The sequence below is a fragment of the Aythya fuligula genome, chromosome 3 (genome assembly GCF_009819795.1).
Source record: "Aythya fuligula isolate bAytFul2 chromosome 3, bAytFul2.pri, whole genome shotgun sequence".
NCBI lineage: Eukaryota > Metazoa > Chordata > Aves > Anseriformes > Anatidae > Aythya > Aythya fuligula.
The window spans coordinates 60,520,254-60,536,460 of NC_045561.1; the positions used below are offsets into that span (position 1 = coordinate 60,520,254).

The 16,207-nt window shown below is 43.7% G+C and overlaps 1 protein-coding gene across 1 annotated transcript in view; it reads left to right on the forward strand.

The window, feature by feature from the left end:
• HTR1E (5-hydroxytryptamine receptor 1E) overlaps positions 1-4,529 on the forward strand; it is a 34,144-nt gene extending 29,615 nt beyond the window's left edge. The window contains exon 3 of the mRNA XM_032184234.1: positions 613-4,529. Within this exon, the coding sequence (XP_032040125.1) occupies positions 792-1,886 (1,095 nt within the window). The 5' untranslated portion in view covers positions 613-791 and the 3' untranslated portion in view covers positions 1,887-4,529. The remainder of the gene's footprint in view (positions 1-612) is intronic.
• Positions 4,530-16,207: the final 11,678 nt, after the last annotated feature.

Sequence of the window (16,207 nt, forward strand, 5' to 3'; positions counted from 1 at the left end):
TAAGCGTTCACCATAAAGCTTTAAACATTGTTTGAAACCTGCATGTTAAAGGCAACCTGAGTAATTTTTAAGTACTGTTTCCAAGATATTAATAAAGTCATGGATATGAAAAAGCAGAATAGAAAACTATGAAATTTTGGCATGTCTATTCTGATGTAGGCTGCTCCGTTTCTTTTTTTCAAAGGTGATATATAGAAGTAATTGATCCCTTTCATACAGCAATTTAAGTGAAAAGGCAGATTTCCTGAACTCTTCATTTGCTGGAGCCTATTTAACAAGCAGGCAAAGACTAGCTGCCAGTATCAATAATTAACAGAGATCACAGAAATGTTTGTTGGAAGGGATCTCTGAAGGTCTTCTAGTCTAACCTCCCACTTCAAGTGACATCTTCAAAGTCAAAGGAGAAATAAGCACTTCACACCAGCAGAAAAATCTGGCCCAAAATGAGAAAGAAATGACTGCAGAGTAAAAGGGGAAGAAAAGGAAGCAGAGAAGAAAAGGAGGAAAAATGAGCAAAATTTGTATTTGAGGTGCTAATATTAGAAGTGTGGGATTTTTGCCAAAAAGTGGGATTTACCTAGATTTGCTAAAAGATGTACTTTTGTCTTCTAGGAAAACAATGAACGGGAGAAAACCTGGAAGCTTTTTGCTGCACTGTTGAATAAGGAAATATAAAAACGTTTGTACCTGGAGCATCTCTGTCCCTGTTTCCAATGGGTGACTTCTGAAGCTGGAACTACCCCGCTACCTGCAGCAGCCACTTCTTTCACTGTGCATCCTGCAGGGCGAAAATGAATTTCACAAATTGCACCACTGAAGCCAACGTGGCTGCAAAGCCAAAAACTGTAACTGAAAAGATGCTTGTTACCCTGACCCTGGCCACAATCACAACCTTGACTATGCTGCTGAATTCAGCTGTGATTGCGGCAATCTCCACAACCAAGAAGCTCCACCAGCCAGCAAACTATTTAATATGTTCGCTAGCTGTGACGGATCTCCTTGTTGCTGTCCTTGTCATGCCCCTGAGTATCACTTACATAATGATAGACAAATGGACTTTGGGATACTTCATCTGTGAGATCTGGCTTAGCGTCGACATGACCTGCTGCACATGTTCGATTCTTCACCTGTGTGTCATTGCTCTGGACAGGTACTGGGCAATCACAGATGCCATTGAATATGCCAGGAAAAGAACAGCCAAAAGGGCTGGGCTGATGATCGTCACCGTGTGGACTATCTCCATTTTCATATCCATGCCCCCTTTGTTTTGGAGAAATCACCACAGCGTCAATATTCCCAGCGAGTGCCGCATTCAGCATGATCACGTCATCTACACTATTTACTCCACATTCGGGGCATTTTATATACCTTTGACTTTGATCCTGATTCTGTACTACAGGATCTACCACGCTGCCAAGAGCCTTTACCAGAAGCGGGGGTCAAGCCGCCACCTCAGCAACAGGAGCACCGACAGCCAAAACTCTTTTGCCAGCTGTAAGCTCACACAGACGTTCTGCGTCTCGGACTTCTCCACCTCCGACCCAACCATGGAGTTTGATAAAATCAACGCGTCCGTGAGGATCCCTCCTTTCGAGAATGACCTGGACCTGGCTGGTGACCGGCAGCAGATTTCCACCACTCGGGAGCGAAAGGCTGCTCGCATTTTGGGACTGATCTTGGGTGCTTTCATTTTGTCCTGGTTGCCCTTTTTCATCAAGGAGCTGCTGGTGGGCCTCCACGTTTGCACTGTCTCTCCAGAAGTAGCAGATTTCTTGACCTGGCTTGGATATGTCAACTCCCTTATCAACCCTTTGCTGTACACTAGCTTTAATGAAGATTTCAAACTGGCCTTCAGAAAGCTCATCAGGTGTCGAGAACATTCTTAAAAGTACTGGGAGATGATGATGATGACATGACTCCTGGCCTTAAGAATGAGAAAACTAATTTGACTATTGTCACTGCCCTTGACAAAGGGAAAAAGGGATTTTTGTGTTTGCCTCTTTGCTCGACTTCTCTTTAGCCTGTAAATTTGTTTTGCTGTTTTTTTTACCTCTGGTGTTATTCATGGTAAAGAGTTTGAAATAAATTTATTCTACAAAGAAACAGATTTTTTAGCAATGAAACAAACAAACAAAACATTAGATAGTCATGTTTACAGCATTCTGTGTAATCAATGACTTGAGAAGAAAACAATATTCACATTTCTTTTATACTTTTTTAATTTAAGAAGCGAATGTCTAACTTAACATGCACTGTAGTAATATGAAGACTTATAAACTGAATTCCATATATATGCATTCAAAATTAATAAACACTTCATGGTCATAACATCTAAACAGAAAATATTTATTGTGGCATTTTGAAAAAACTGTAACAGTTTTTTAGAAGGATAGTAGCCACCATTTCCAGCGTAGGTTACAACAAAAATAAACCATTTATTCTTCTTACCCCCACAGAAATACACTGCCAAAACAGAAAACAAAGTTCAGTTCATGTCTCCTAAAAGCAGATCGCATCTCGTAGTCCAAAATAAGTGGCTCTTTTTTTTGTGCAAGTGACCTGATTTATGTTAAAAGTATTGGACAGACTCTGAAGTTTGTTTAACAACTGAGAAAACACAGCTATCAAGTGTTGTGCTTGTACGACCAGCTGCACATCTGACTGGTCACCTTTTAATACCACTATTTATTACCATCTTTCTTCAGGGCTCAAGCTTTGTGCCTCGGTCAGCTGTGGGGTGGCATTGTTCAGTTTTTCCCTGCTTCCTGTGGACCTTGCAGTGCACAACCCCATGGATTGACAAACCTTACCCCACAGACTCAGAGTGTTGTGTGTCTTCTCAGAAGGCCAGTAATGTATGGTGATCAGAAATATCATCTAAAAACAAATTACTTTCTATTTGAACAGCAGCAGCAGAAGAAAAAAAAAATAGGGAAAAGAACTTTTTAAAATAGAAGTCTATTGTATGCATGTCCCTCTTATCTTCATCTTAAAATTCACAATGGCATTCTTGAAACTTAACCTATGATCAAGTCCTCTAGTAGGATTTCTTGTTTTGGCAGTCCACCAAGGAGTTACTTGCCTTGTCCATACAGAGACAGAGTCCTTCGTATGCTGTCTTCTGTGCCTATGGAAGTTAACATGCCCTGGTTCAAACATTTTGGAAATCAGGCTGGGAAGAGACAAAATCCAAACTAAGAATCTGGTACTGTCCATTAGTAACTCCTAAATACTGCTTAGATATTGATTACTTATCTTGCACCATAATCTTCTCCCCTGTCCATTTTTCTGGACAAATTCTTTTTGAATTAAACCAATATACCATATAGAAAATATCACATATATCAAGCTGACGTGCAATAACAGTGAACTACAGCATGGCAGCTCCAAATCCATCAAAACAAATATTAGAGGTAGCAGAAATGTTGTAACAGCACTGGAAGCCAGCCCTGAAAAATGTTTTGAAAATTTACAGCACAACGATCATTTTTCTTATCAAGAGTCAAGGAAGTGTAAGTAACATGAGTAATAAACTCCAGATGGAGCTGAGAAATTACATCCTTATTTCTGAAGGAAAGCGTTCAGTTGGAAAGATGCAGTTTTGCAAGCTGAGTGTAAATCAAATCTGAAGGTGACAAAAGTGTGACCTACTGCTTACCCACATCCCAGTGGGACTCTGCTTCAAGGCCTACAAGTTTCCCATGCCTAGATTTAGGAGGCTTATCTCCAGCTGCCCTTCTGAAGCTCTCCTCACTGCTGCCTTTCCCATCTGCCTTTAGGTTTCCTACTAGTTAATATCTAAAATGAGGGAAAAAACAATCATCCCAACCACTGAGAATGTCTTCCAGTGTGAAAGTCCAGAGATCCATAGTGGTTTTTCCCTTTCTCAACTTGTTGGAGACTGAAACTGTCAACTGAATCTGGGAACAGTGGCCTGACCCTGCCCATTCAAAACTCTCAAAGCAGCTTTACAGAGTACGTATGCTATTAGGGAAAAAAATGGCTGAAGGACCAGAAGTGATGAGCATGATCTCCATAGTAGCTGCTGCAGGTAGGTAGACATATTTCAGACAGGTATGAAAGCTGTAAAATAGAGGGGCTGCATTATCTTCATTTCTAGCAGTCCTTCTAGTATCTGGTCTGCACTATTATCACTCAAACCACCAATCAGTGTCAGGTTGAAGACTGTGTTTAGATTTAATATTTAGAGGTAATTAACAGGAAAAAACAGATGGCTGGCTAATTTTCGTGCTTCCCTGTTAAATAAAGACTCACCATTCACTGCCAGCTGACTACTGCTTTTCTAATTAAGTCATTAGCTAAACACAGAGCTATGTTTTCTAACAAATGCCACTAGACTGATGAAGATGTCCTGTACGTTTTCCGCACGCACAAAGTCAGGAAGAGTTTAAAGTACTATTTACTTATAACAATTTAACTTGACCAGAAATTACCTGTTATCTGATGGAAATAAAAACCTTTGCTAGTCTGGCATCATTATTTAGCAAGTTTTTATATATATATATATTTATTTATTTATTTATTTATTTATTTTTCTTTCCATTAAGTATTTGCTGATTTTACAAAAGGTTTGGAGACATTTCCTGAACTTAGACTTCTTGTCCATGGCAATTACCCATTCATCCCTGGCCTGGCCCGGGCCCACCCACACTATGCCCTGCCATGCAAGCTTCTCCCAGCAAGCTCTTAATGAAGCATCCAAGACCTTCACCCAACATCCACCTTAGCCTCTCTGAAACGTCTTTTCTCCTCAAAGTCTTATTTTCTCTGATGGTCTCCTTGATCAGTTCTCTTATCACCTTTCTTCCTGTCTGTATCTAAAGGTTTCTCTCCGTATCAATCCCCTATCTCTACAGCAGGCTACATACTTTCAGTGGGTACTGTTTCATCCTATATTTACGCCCCCAATTTACCATCCCACCTTTGGATTTCTGACTCCCTCTAATCCCAAATTTAATGTGGTCCTGCTGGAACAAGGCTCCACGCTCTCCTCCCATCTCAGCCCAGGTCTCAGTGCTGTTAGCAAGATTCTCATGGTCATGGGTGTTCAAGTCTGAAAGTTTTTACTCTCTCTTGCATGTGCTTCACATCTTCAGGGAATATTTTCTCTCTGTAAGCAGACAGTGCTTTGCTGTGAGTTTGTATATCCTTAGCCCTGAATACCTCACGCATCAACCAGCTGGCCTCCTCAGAAGACGTACTCTTCAAATGCTATTTTACCTGCTATTTTTATTTTGTCAACCTTCTTCTGTACCCTACATCTGTTGCTCCTTTTCTACCACATTAAAATCAACTTTCCTATCTTCACTTTTAGGGTCTTGTACCCATACCTGCACAGGAAACTCATGTTGTACTCAGCCCTTCTGTTCTGCCTGTGTCAGCCTCAGCTCTCTTCTCTGCAAGCTTTCACTTCACCACATGGTGCCACATCCCTCCTTGCAGCTGGTGCTTTTTTCTTTCTCTAACCCACTTCTGACATGACTCTTTGTGGTTGTTTCATCCTCTTGGACAGCTCAACTCCACCACAACTGGTCTATCACTCCCCTTCCTCAAAGGAAAAGGGGGAGAAAATATGATGGAAAAGGACTCAAGGGTTGACATAAGGACAGGGAGATCACTCAACAATTATCATCGTGGGCAAAAAAAACTCGGTGTAGGGAAATTCATATAATATATTGGGGTCCCTCCCACGGGATGCCGTCCTTCCCCAACTGAGCCTACAGGGGCTGCCCACAGGCAGCAGCTCCTCAAGCACTGCTCCCACACGGCTCCGTCCCACGGGGTCCATCCCCCAGGAGCAAACTGCTCCAGCACGGGGCCACCACGGCTGGGCAGCAGCTCCCCCCAGACCCCCTGCTCCTGTGTGGGCTCCTCTCCACGGGCTGCAGCTCCGGCCCGGGGCCTGCTCCTGCGGGGGCTCTCCATGGGCCGCAGCCTCCTCCAGGCCACATCCACCTGCTCCACCGGGGGCTCCTCCACCCATGGGGGGGCTGCAGCGTGGAGATCTGCTCCATGTGGGACCCATGGGCGGCAGGGCGACAGCCTGCTCCACCAGGGGCCTCTCCACAGGCTGCAGGGGAACTGCTGCTGCCTGCCTGGAGCACCTCCTGCCCTCCTGCTGCACTCACCTTGGGGACTGCAGGGCTGCTTCTCACTCTCTCTCTCAGCTACTGTCCCACAGCAGGTGTTTTTTTTTCCCTTCCTTTAATCTGCTCTCCCAGAGGCCCACCCAGTGTTGCTCCCTCGCCCAGCTCTGGCCATCAGCAGGTCCTTTTTGGAGCCATCAGGAGCTGGCTCTGATCTGACATGGGGCAGCTGCTGGGCTCTGCTCACAGAGACCACCCCTGTAGCCCCCCACTACCAAAACCTTGCCTTGTAAACCCAATGCACTGTTGAAAGAAAAAGAGTAAACATGGGCATAATCACATAGGTCACATCATCTCCCAAGTTACGTTATGTTTCTCTAGTGCATAACACATCCTAGGCACAGCAAAAGTGCATTAATTGCTACTGAGCCACTCAGATGTGACCCATCCACATCCATGAGCCCCAATGCACTGATCTGTTTGCAGCATGTCACATTTATGTTGATGATCTTCCTGAATGGAAATGGACATTTGAATTGAGCTTTCCGAAAGACTTTGTAAAACAAAGCCCCTGTTTCACCAAGTTTATGCTGTAAAGGGCTGTCTCTATTTGCACATCACTGTTGTATGTCTGAGCTGTGCAGTTTTCTGTAGTTGTCACTCCTTATTTGTCTGTACTACCAGCGGACTCTGTCCTTTGCAGGTACCAGAAGGGAACACAAAAATAAATAATGTGGCTTTATTTGGCGCAAGATGCTAAAAGAAGAAAGGAATCTTTTCGAAGGACTCTATTTATGCTCCTCTGTTTTCAATCCCAGTTATCAAAAAGTAAACAGCGTTGCAGAGTTGAGGAGAAATGTAGGCTTCCAGCACAAATAGAGAGATTGTTCTTGTGCCTTGTGTACTCTGTAACCACTGCAAATATCAGTGACAGACAGGCTGTTCTGCAGTCATCTTTTACACAGCCAAATGATTTGTATGAAGAATTATCTTAAATTGCTTTATTGTCTAAGCGGGTACAGATATTGTGATACCTTTTATTGGTCTAGTCAATATATTACGAGTTGTATTACATAAGAGTCCCATACAACACACATGCTCCCTTTGTGTTATCTGTTTATTCTTGAGGCCAAAAAGAGTAATTCAAAAAATAAAAATAAAAATCTGAGTTTGGATAAATGCCGCCTTCATGAGCTGTAAAAATATTCTTTACCATTTTCTATTTTATACTATGTATATAACATTGCCAGTGTTTCTCACTTCTTCCCCTGCCACTGCCAGGGGATTTTTACTTTTCCATGAATCCCATGTAGGTGTTCGCATGTCGATAATTTTATATGTATTGTCTGCAATATGATAAAATTATTTCTTCTTACCCAGTCTAAACTAACCATTTGCTACTTTCAAATTGAAATAAACTGGAAATTATATCCTGCCATGCCTATCAAGCGTGGAGTACAATTTACAACATTTCTCGTGGTTTAATGTGGCCCTGCCCATGTGTACAGTAACTGTACTACAGATCCCTGTTCAGTAAACATGCCTGGGAAGAATTCCACTAAATTCTATGAGCACTGAATCAGCCCTTTACCTTTAAGGTAAACTTTTAGTGTTGCTGCTGTAAGTAGAAGATGCAACCGTGAGTGAGCCATGGAAAAAAAAAAAAAAAAAAAACATATGCTAGCAAATTATATGAGCCTCTGCTCAAAGACCTAAGGAAGAATGAGTCCTTTCACATTTTTTCCTTCTTAATCATTTTGCTTTCCTCCTCATCTCACCATTTCCTGGTCATTCATTTTTCCCCATGTTTATCTCTCTCTCCTTCCTCTCCACTTTCCTCTGCGTTACAGTGGCATCTAGTAATCTGCAGCAAGCAGCAAGGCTACCTTGGGCAATGCTAACACATTCACCTAAGCATCACTCTGCTCTTGATTTCAGGAAATCAGGCTGCGGATGTTGCTGTTCCATGGTGCTGCTCTGCAGCCTCTGCCACTGTTTCATTGCAGATTCACTACAAACCAGATTCCTAACATGCATCAAGAGTCTTCCAAATGAAAGATGTTGTATAACACACCACGATAGCTTCCAATGCACTATGATTTCTAAGATCTCTTTTTAATAAATATCCCTCTTCTCCCTCATGGGGTTTCTATGCATAGAAACTACTGCCATGGCTAGTATGGTCCCCAGATGCAAAAAGCAGTGATGGAAATGCTCCCCCCTCCCCCCCCCCCCCCCCCCCCCTCATACTTTACCCTTTTCCAATTGCTTGCACTGCACTCTTAAAATACATTAGCATATAGATCAGCTTTCTGAAGTTTTCATGGATTAATTTCCTGCATGACAAATTCTCACCCTCATTTCTGTCTGGTGCAAGGTCCCATGTCATTGGGGTACTCAACTCTTCTGAAGTATTGTGCCTGCAATACCCATTTCATATACCACATGACTGCAGATGGACACATTTCTATGAGATGAGGCACAAAGCAGTCTTCTTGTAACTATGCTTTATAAAAGATGCACATTTTGTCAATTAAGAAACAAAACACAACTTCTGGGAAGAGGGAGGACAGAATTTGTACTCCTTTGTAAACTGTTGTTTTGCACGTAATGTGAAATGACTCAACTTCTGGCTATTAATTTTAAAGGAGTACTAAGAATCAAAACATGAAATCACACGTGCGTGCCTGAGTTACCTGCAACAAGCAGAGTGACCTTCCCATGGATTTAACAAGAACACAAAAGATTGTTTCTTTCCAATGCCTTCCACGACAACCTTTTCAGAGAAATAGAAAGTCACAAATGACTACCACTTCTGTGATGCCACTAGAAAAAAATATCTCAATTGTTTTTAGGAGGTACAGCCTGACAAGCTGCTAAAGCACTGGGATAAGCTCCAAGAAGCATATTTCTCTAATAAGTACAAAACCAGGTTAACACCTCCAGCTTGTTAGTTTTTGGATTGCAGAATTGGACCACTGAAATCAAGCTTACCAGCTAGAGCTTTATTTTGATTTATACATACTCCAGTGCAATTTCTCATTCTTTTATTGCTAAATTTGCATTTAAGAAATAAAAGGGATCACTTCTTAAATACAGAATAACAAGAAAATATTCTCTCATTCTTGCAATTTCAGCAGAACTTCTCCATATTATGACTGGTCATTCATTCTGAAGCAGGCAGAAAGAGAAGAATTTAATCCAATTAGGTCACAGAAGTTAATCTAGGATTGCAAAATTAAGCTTGTTTGTCTTGGTCCAATGTTTGCATACACACACAAGTCACAGATCATAATCAGATTCATGAGGAGCAGTTTTGCTTCTTGCTAGGGAACAGTGTATTTGTGTTTTTAATAGAGGTCAGTAAGAGGCTGCACTCATTCTTCTCCAGCAAGAGAAATAAAAGAGCAAACAGGCAATGGCCTTTAGTGGAAGAAAGCTAGAGAAACTGTGCGTGGCAGAGCAGGAGAGGCAGACAGACAGGTGACAGACGGGGAACAAGCCATTGCACCAGCATTGCACCCAGTGGACATCTCTGTGAGGCACTGTTCCTTCCCTATGGCCCAGCATACCCCATGTGCTCCATGTCCAGCGACCTCCCTCCAACCTGCAGCAGAAACCCCCAGGAAAGCAGACCTGAGAGAACTGAGCACATGCTACTATATCCCTGCATGTGTCACCCAGCCATATGGCAAATCGTAGCAAGGAAGAGATAGTGGCAAGGTGGACAGTGGGAGGGGCTGAGTGTTTCCTCTGGAAAATCAGTCGTTATCAGTGGATCCTGATGGAGCCAGCACAGTCACCTCAAGGCAATGGTGAGGACTAACAGCACGCAAAGGCTGGAGGCCCACACATTCCCTTCAAAGATTACAGCTATTTCTATATTGAAGAAACAGCCTGCAGAATATCTTCTAAAGGGGATTGTTTTCAAAGAACAAACTCAAAAAGTTCTGGATCAGCTCATTGTGTTAATTTTTAAAAATATTGCACGCCCATAACATTTTTTGGATTTCATCAAGACACACAAGACAGTGGTAGACCTGGTACTGTGTTCAACTGCCTTTGAATCAGTCCCTTGATGAACAAAATTTGGAGCGATTTTTGAAGGTTGACTGAAAATTTGACTTAGAAGCTGGCTTTCAGAGTTACAGTAACCAACATTGCCTGAATGCTGATTATTTTAGGTTTTCTTGATTCTCTCTCTGTTTCCTCCCTCTTCCACACATTCCCTCTTTATCCTGATAGACTAATTTTACTGAGCTATTTCCTTTATATTGAATGGGTCAGTTTGACTTCATCAGCAGCATGTAGGTTAGAATGTGCATTTCTCAAGCAGTTAAACCAAAGCCACAGCAAACATGAGCAGCAGGATGTGGAACAGCAGCCTAGCTAGAACATATGCAGGATAAAGGTTGATTTGCCCTCTTGATTTGCTCCCTACCATTTTTCACTGTATTTCTCATCAATTCTGTATCTCTGCAAGAGCTCTCTGCACTCTGTGGTACTCTGAGATCAACACTCCTGGCATTGAAATGACAGGAAAAAAGCTAGGCAAGCTAAAGAAGTGACAGGTTAAATGTATTATGCTTCTACTTATGCATGTGCACCATTAGGGACAGAACTACCATCATCTGTACAAAAAACACTGCCTGCTGTCATCTGAGCTAGAAGGCACACTGTTCTTGTAGTAAGCCTTGCCTCCTACCCAGGCCAGCAGCTGGAGGCAGAGATGATTTCATGCCTCTACACCGACCCCTGGTACAGGAGACAGAGGTGGGCTGCTCGCCCCCTGCCCCTGCCCAATACTGGAGTGTCACAGAGTAGATATGCTCTGTACCGTCATCTCACTTGTCTGGGAAGCTCCTTTGATGCCGACACAGCTCGAGTCTGTGTTTAATTCACAGTTGTCAAGGATTGCCTTCTTTTGCACAGGAATGTGATTGCAGGCTGGAGATGGCACATCGCAGGCAAAACAGAGGTATGGAAGTGAACCTCCTGGCAAAGCCTCTTCCTTACTTGCCTAGGTGCCATAAGCTCTGCCATGGAGCTGGAGAGACCAAGAAACCTGGGTGCACAGCTGACCATGTTGCTCCTGTGTGCCATAAGATGGAGAAACGGCACTACACAGAGTTCAATCTTTTGTTTTAACATCACTAAAGGGTTTGATTTGAAGCATCTGACCCACCAGGTTCATCCCCCTGGGCTCACAGGCCTCAGAGCCCAGGAGCACACTGTTGCCATGGATGTTAGCACCCCGTGGGAGGGCAGGCAGCAGGAAGGCAGAAGTGCCACCAAGCCAAAAACTTCAATTTCTCAGTACAGACATGAAACCATCACCTTGAGAAACACACTTAAATGCCCGGATTTACCTTGTAGTGCCAGACAAGTGCCTGCATCAGATCTACAGTACCACAAGGGCAGTTTGGGCTGAAAAAGGAAAGCTAATGTTTAAGTTAACTTATTCAGTTCTGTTTATTAGCAGAGTTTATTTCACAAGCAAGTTTCAGACACCACTTGTTAGACATATTCGCAAAAACATGATAAAAAATTAACATGCACAAGCCTAAAACTCAAGCACTTCCCATTTAAAATGTTCTTTGAAAGTAGCAGAGAAACATTTTTAAGGACATTTTGAGCTAAGCAGTAGCAAACAGCCAGGGGTTGCTCTGGACACAAATCTCTTCCAATAGGCTTCTGCTTACACTGATGAATTTTCTCTGTGCCCTAACTTTCCCCAATTACTTTACAGTGAACATTTTCTGATGGTAGTTTTCAGGGTTTTGTGGTGATTTAATCATCATGGACAGCTAAACTCTACTGCAGCAACTTTCTCACTCCCCTTCCTCAAAGGAAAAGGGAAAGAAAATATGTTGAAAACAGGAAAAGAAGGAGGGGATCAAGGGTTGGGATAAGTTAGGGAGATCACTCAAGATTATCAACATGGGCAAAACAAACTTGGCATAGGGAAATTAATAGAATTCATTGCCCATCATTAGCAGACTAAAACAGTGAGAAACTATAAGAAAACTCAAAACACCTTTCGCCCATCCACCCTCTTCCACCTCCTCCCCCCAAAGCAACGCAGGAGAATGGGGAATGGGGGCTGCGATCAGTCCCTGACGCTTCGTCTCCACAGCTTTTTCATGGTCACTCTCTGCCCTGGCTCCCACACGGCTCCGTCCCACGGGGTCCATCCCCCAGGAGCAAACTGCTCCAGCACGGGGCCACCACGGCTGGGCAGCAGCTCCCCCCAGACCCCCTGCTCCTGCGTGGGCTCCTCTCCACGGGCTGCAGCTCCGGCCCAGAGCCTGCTCCTGCGGGGCCCTCCATGGGCCGCAGCCTCCTCCAGACCACATCCACCTGCTCCTCCGGGGGCTCCTCCACCCACGGGGGGGCTGCAGCATGGAGATCTGCTCCATGTGGGACCTGTGGGTTGCAGGGGGACAGCCTGCTTCACCAGGGGCCTCTGCACGAGCTGCAGGGGAACTGCTGCTGCCTGCCTGGAGCACCTCCTGCCCTCCTGCTGCACCAACCTTGGGAGCTGCAGGGCTGCTTCTCTCACATTTTCTCACTCCCCTCTCCCAACTGCGGCCACACAGCAATATTTTCCCTTCTACTCTCCCAGAGGCCCACCCAGTATCGCTCCCTGTCCAGCAGCAGGTCCCTTTTGGAGCCAGCTGGAGCTGGCTCTGATCTGACATGGGGCAGCTGCTGGGCTCTGCTCACAGAGGCCACCCCTGTAGTCACCCACTACCAAAACCTTGCCTTGTAAACCCAATACAGCTGTTTACCAACTTCACACACACATTGTTTTCACTGCTCTTCAGGTGTGTTAAGCACTCTGTTCTTCAAGTCAATCTTTTCATTTTTTCCTGGTAAATCACAATTTTGTGATCCTTTTTTTTAACCAATCTACCATTTAATGTATAGTGAATGACAAGTGAGTATCTTAAATATTCAAATCAATTAAAGAGCAAAACTCAAAAGCTTTGATAATTATAAGACCTCTCACTGGCTCAAAAGCAATTTTGCCACTTATTTCTCTAATTCCTGCCAAAATAATTGCTACTTTATGTCTTACATGAAGGTCATTAAAAAAAAAGTAGTACTTGGCTTTCCAGGTACAGAATTTTAAGTGATCCAAAGCTTTTTGTTGCCCAGTTCTTAAGCACATTGTTTTCTAAAGCCAAAAATGAAAGCCCTGATTATTTCATGTAATCTCTTGCTTAAAAAGGAGAGAGCGTAGAGTTCAGCTGCTTTTTGCCAGCAGAGATGCAAAATTAATTGAAATCCCAAATGGTCAAGGTTGCGTCATATCCTTTGCCTAATGAGACTGAGATTGGGGTACAAGAGGGGTATCGAGGAGTGCATGGAGTGGTGACAGACAGGATGGGGTCTGGCTGCAGAAGAAGATACCGAAATTTAGATATGTGTTGAGAAGTTTCTGTGTGTGCAGGGCCTGTCAGCTCCAGCACAGGCAGGCAGCAGGAATAACCACAGACTCACAATGGAAACACAAAGCGTACATTTATTTTCATTACCTTGCCAACCAGGGGACCCACAGAACAACACCCAGGTAGAAGCACACAAATGGGGACGCAGGCACCACTGAGCTCGATCCATGCTAGAGGATCAGTCACCTGCCTGCTGTTTATGTCTGTTTACTGACACACAAACATCGTTTACTGCCATGTTACGATCCTTGCTGTGCTTTGATCTTCTCCATACCAAGGCAGGGAGCTCAAGCATGTCTGATGGGGTACCTCCAAGTCTACCGAATACCTATGCTATCTATACACAGATGTTTTACTTGTCAAACACACAGAGGATAAACAACAATAAGTATGATATATGTGTTTTCCTACATTACCACTCTCCAGGCTGTATGTATTCCCAGCTGCAAGATCACTTGAATGTACTTACAGTCCTCCTCACCAGTCTTCTGCTTTTAACCCATTTTCTCCAACAGCTCCTGTTACTGTCAAGAGAGATCTGCTCAGCTCAGCCTCTGGAGTCAGGGGTTGTGATTCATTTTGTCCTGGAACAGACACCTATGCCCAGGCACAACAGATGCCTCACAGATCTGTGCCTTTCCAAAGCAAGAGCTTTGCTGTAAAGCACCCCAGGTATCCCCAAATGCCTACCTGTAGGACACCCAGATTAAGCACTAGATTGTCACTGTTTCCAGCAGTGGCTTGGACCCCTGCCTTGTCTGTAGGTAGCTGCACGTACACTTCAATGCTGAAACAGTCATCCAAGAATGATTTTTTTTAATTTGACCTTTTAAAAATAGCCTTCAAAAAAACACCCTCTGTGTGAATAGCACATCTTCTAGAGAGATAGTTTTCTTCTTTTTCCCACTAAGCACTTGCTTTGGTCTTTCTTTGAATCACATAAAAGTATTTTCTACCTCACTTCTTCAAAATAGTCATGGGTAACCTACAGACTGCTGGAAACAGCAAGGCTAACCAAGGAAATAAAGGTGGGAATACATGTTCGGATGAAGAAAAGGGCCAATTTTTTGTAGTGAATACATGAGCACACAGGGAAAAAGGAATGCAAACAAAGCCAGTCTTCTAGGTCGACTAATGAAAGAAAGAAAGAAAAGAGAGAAAGAGGGAAAGAGAAAGAAAGAGAGAGAGAGAGAGAGAGAGAGAGAAAGAGAGAGAGAGAAAGAGAGAAAGAGAGAAAGAGAGAAAGAGAGAAAGAGAGAAAGAGAGAAAGAGAGAAAGAGAGAAAGAGAGAAAGAGAGAAAGAGAGAAAGAGAGAAAGAGAGAAAGAAATCCCCTGCTCATGTACCACAAATGGGTTAAAGGGTATCAATTTTCCTTGATAGCATTTTTTTTCTAACTGATGATGTAGCTGCGTTGTTGAAATATTTAGTAATGTCCTGTGCAAAAACATCCTTGGTGTACACATGGAAAAAAGAAATACAACCATGATGCAAACTCGTTGCCTTGGCAATAGCCGTGAATTCATGTGTGACCCGCACCCTTGTGCAGCAGCTCTCCAGGACAGCCTGGTTTGCACGGCTATCCAAGTGAGAGGCACAAGTGCTTTGAGGAACATTATGGTGATAGGATCAGTCTCCAGGACTATAGCTTCATTAAAACTAGGCCCTTAGGTCACTAATCTGAGAACGCAGGTGGATCTTCATGGTCCTGGGCCCAGAGCAGCCACCAGCTTTGTAGCGGCAGCTCACCAAAATCCCAGTACTGACACAGTGACTGCTCCCTTCTGTAGGCTGCTCACATCGGTTTCCTGATTAGGAGCACACCATCAGCAAGTTCATGGTGGCCATCCTTACCATTGAGGCCTACAAGCCCTACTGTCATCTGCTGCTTCCTCAGCTCATCCTCCTGTCCCAGGCCGGGCGTCACCACCCTGTTCCCTATCAGAAGTATGGCCAGCTATTTTGGAGCTGCTGACTGGGCACCTATACCCCACCTATATCCCTTAAAGCCAGGCAGTTGTTATTGCAATCATGGGAGGAGCAGTTTCTTCATACAGAGAGGCCTCACCAGTCACTGGCACAATTCACGTGCACCAACATCGTTTTCAGATACGATGCTGGCATACTCTGGAGCCCTGTTTTTTCTCTAGGACGTACTTATACTGACACCTAGGGTGTGATGATGATGACACTTGCTGATATTGGCTGAGATGGCAGTAACCCAGATCACCACCATTTCTGCCACCATTCTGTCATCCCAGTGCTCCTGGTGGTCACTAGGACATTGACTGTGTTGTCATTTACCAACAGACACTTGTCAAGCATAGATTTTGGAGTTTGAAGGCCTGCTACTACTAGCTACAAAATCAGGCAGAGCCAAGGGGGCCAGCTAGACCACTTGGGTCTTAATCTGAATTGAGTATAACTTGTATAACAAACAAACAAAACACCAAAAAAAAAACATTCCTTAGAAAGCGTAGTGCTGTATGACCCAGTTTGCAATATTAGAAGCAGTAAGTGTTACACTCACACCTTTCAAAACAAGCTTCCTACATAAATTCCTGAATCCCTCGCTTCATTTTAGGAAATAAACCCCAGTTATACATGAAGCATTAAACTTGCAGCTGTTAGGCTTTTTGTGTGCACT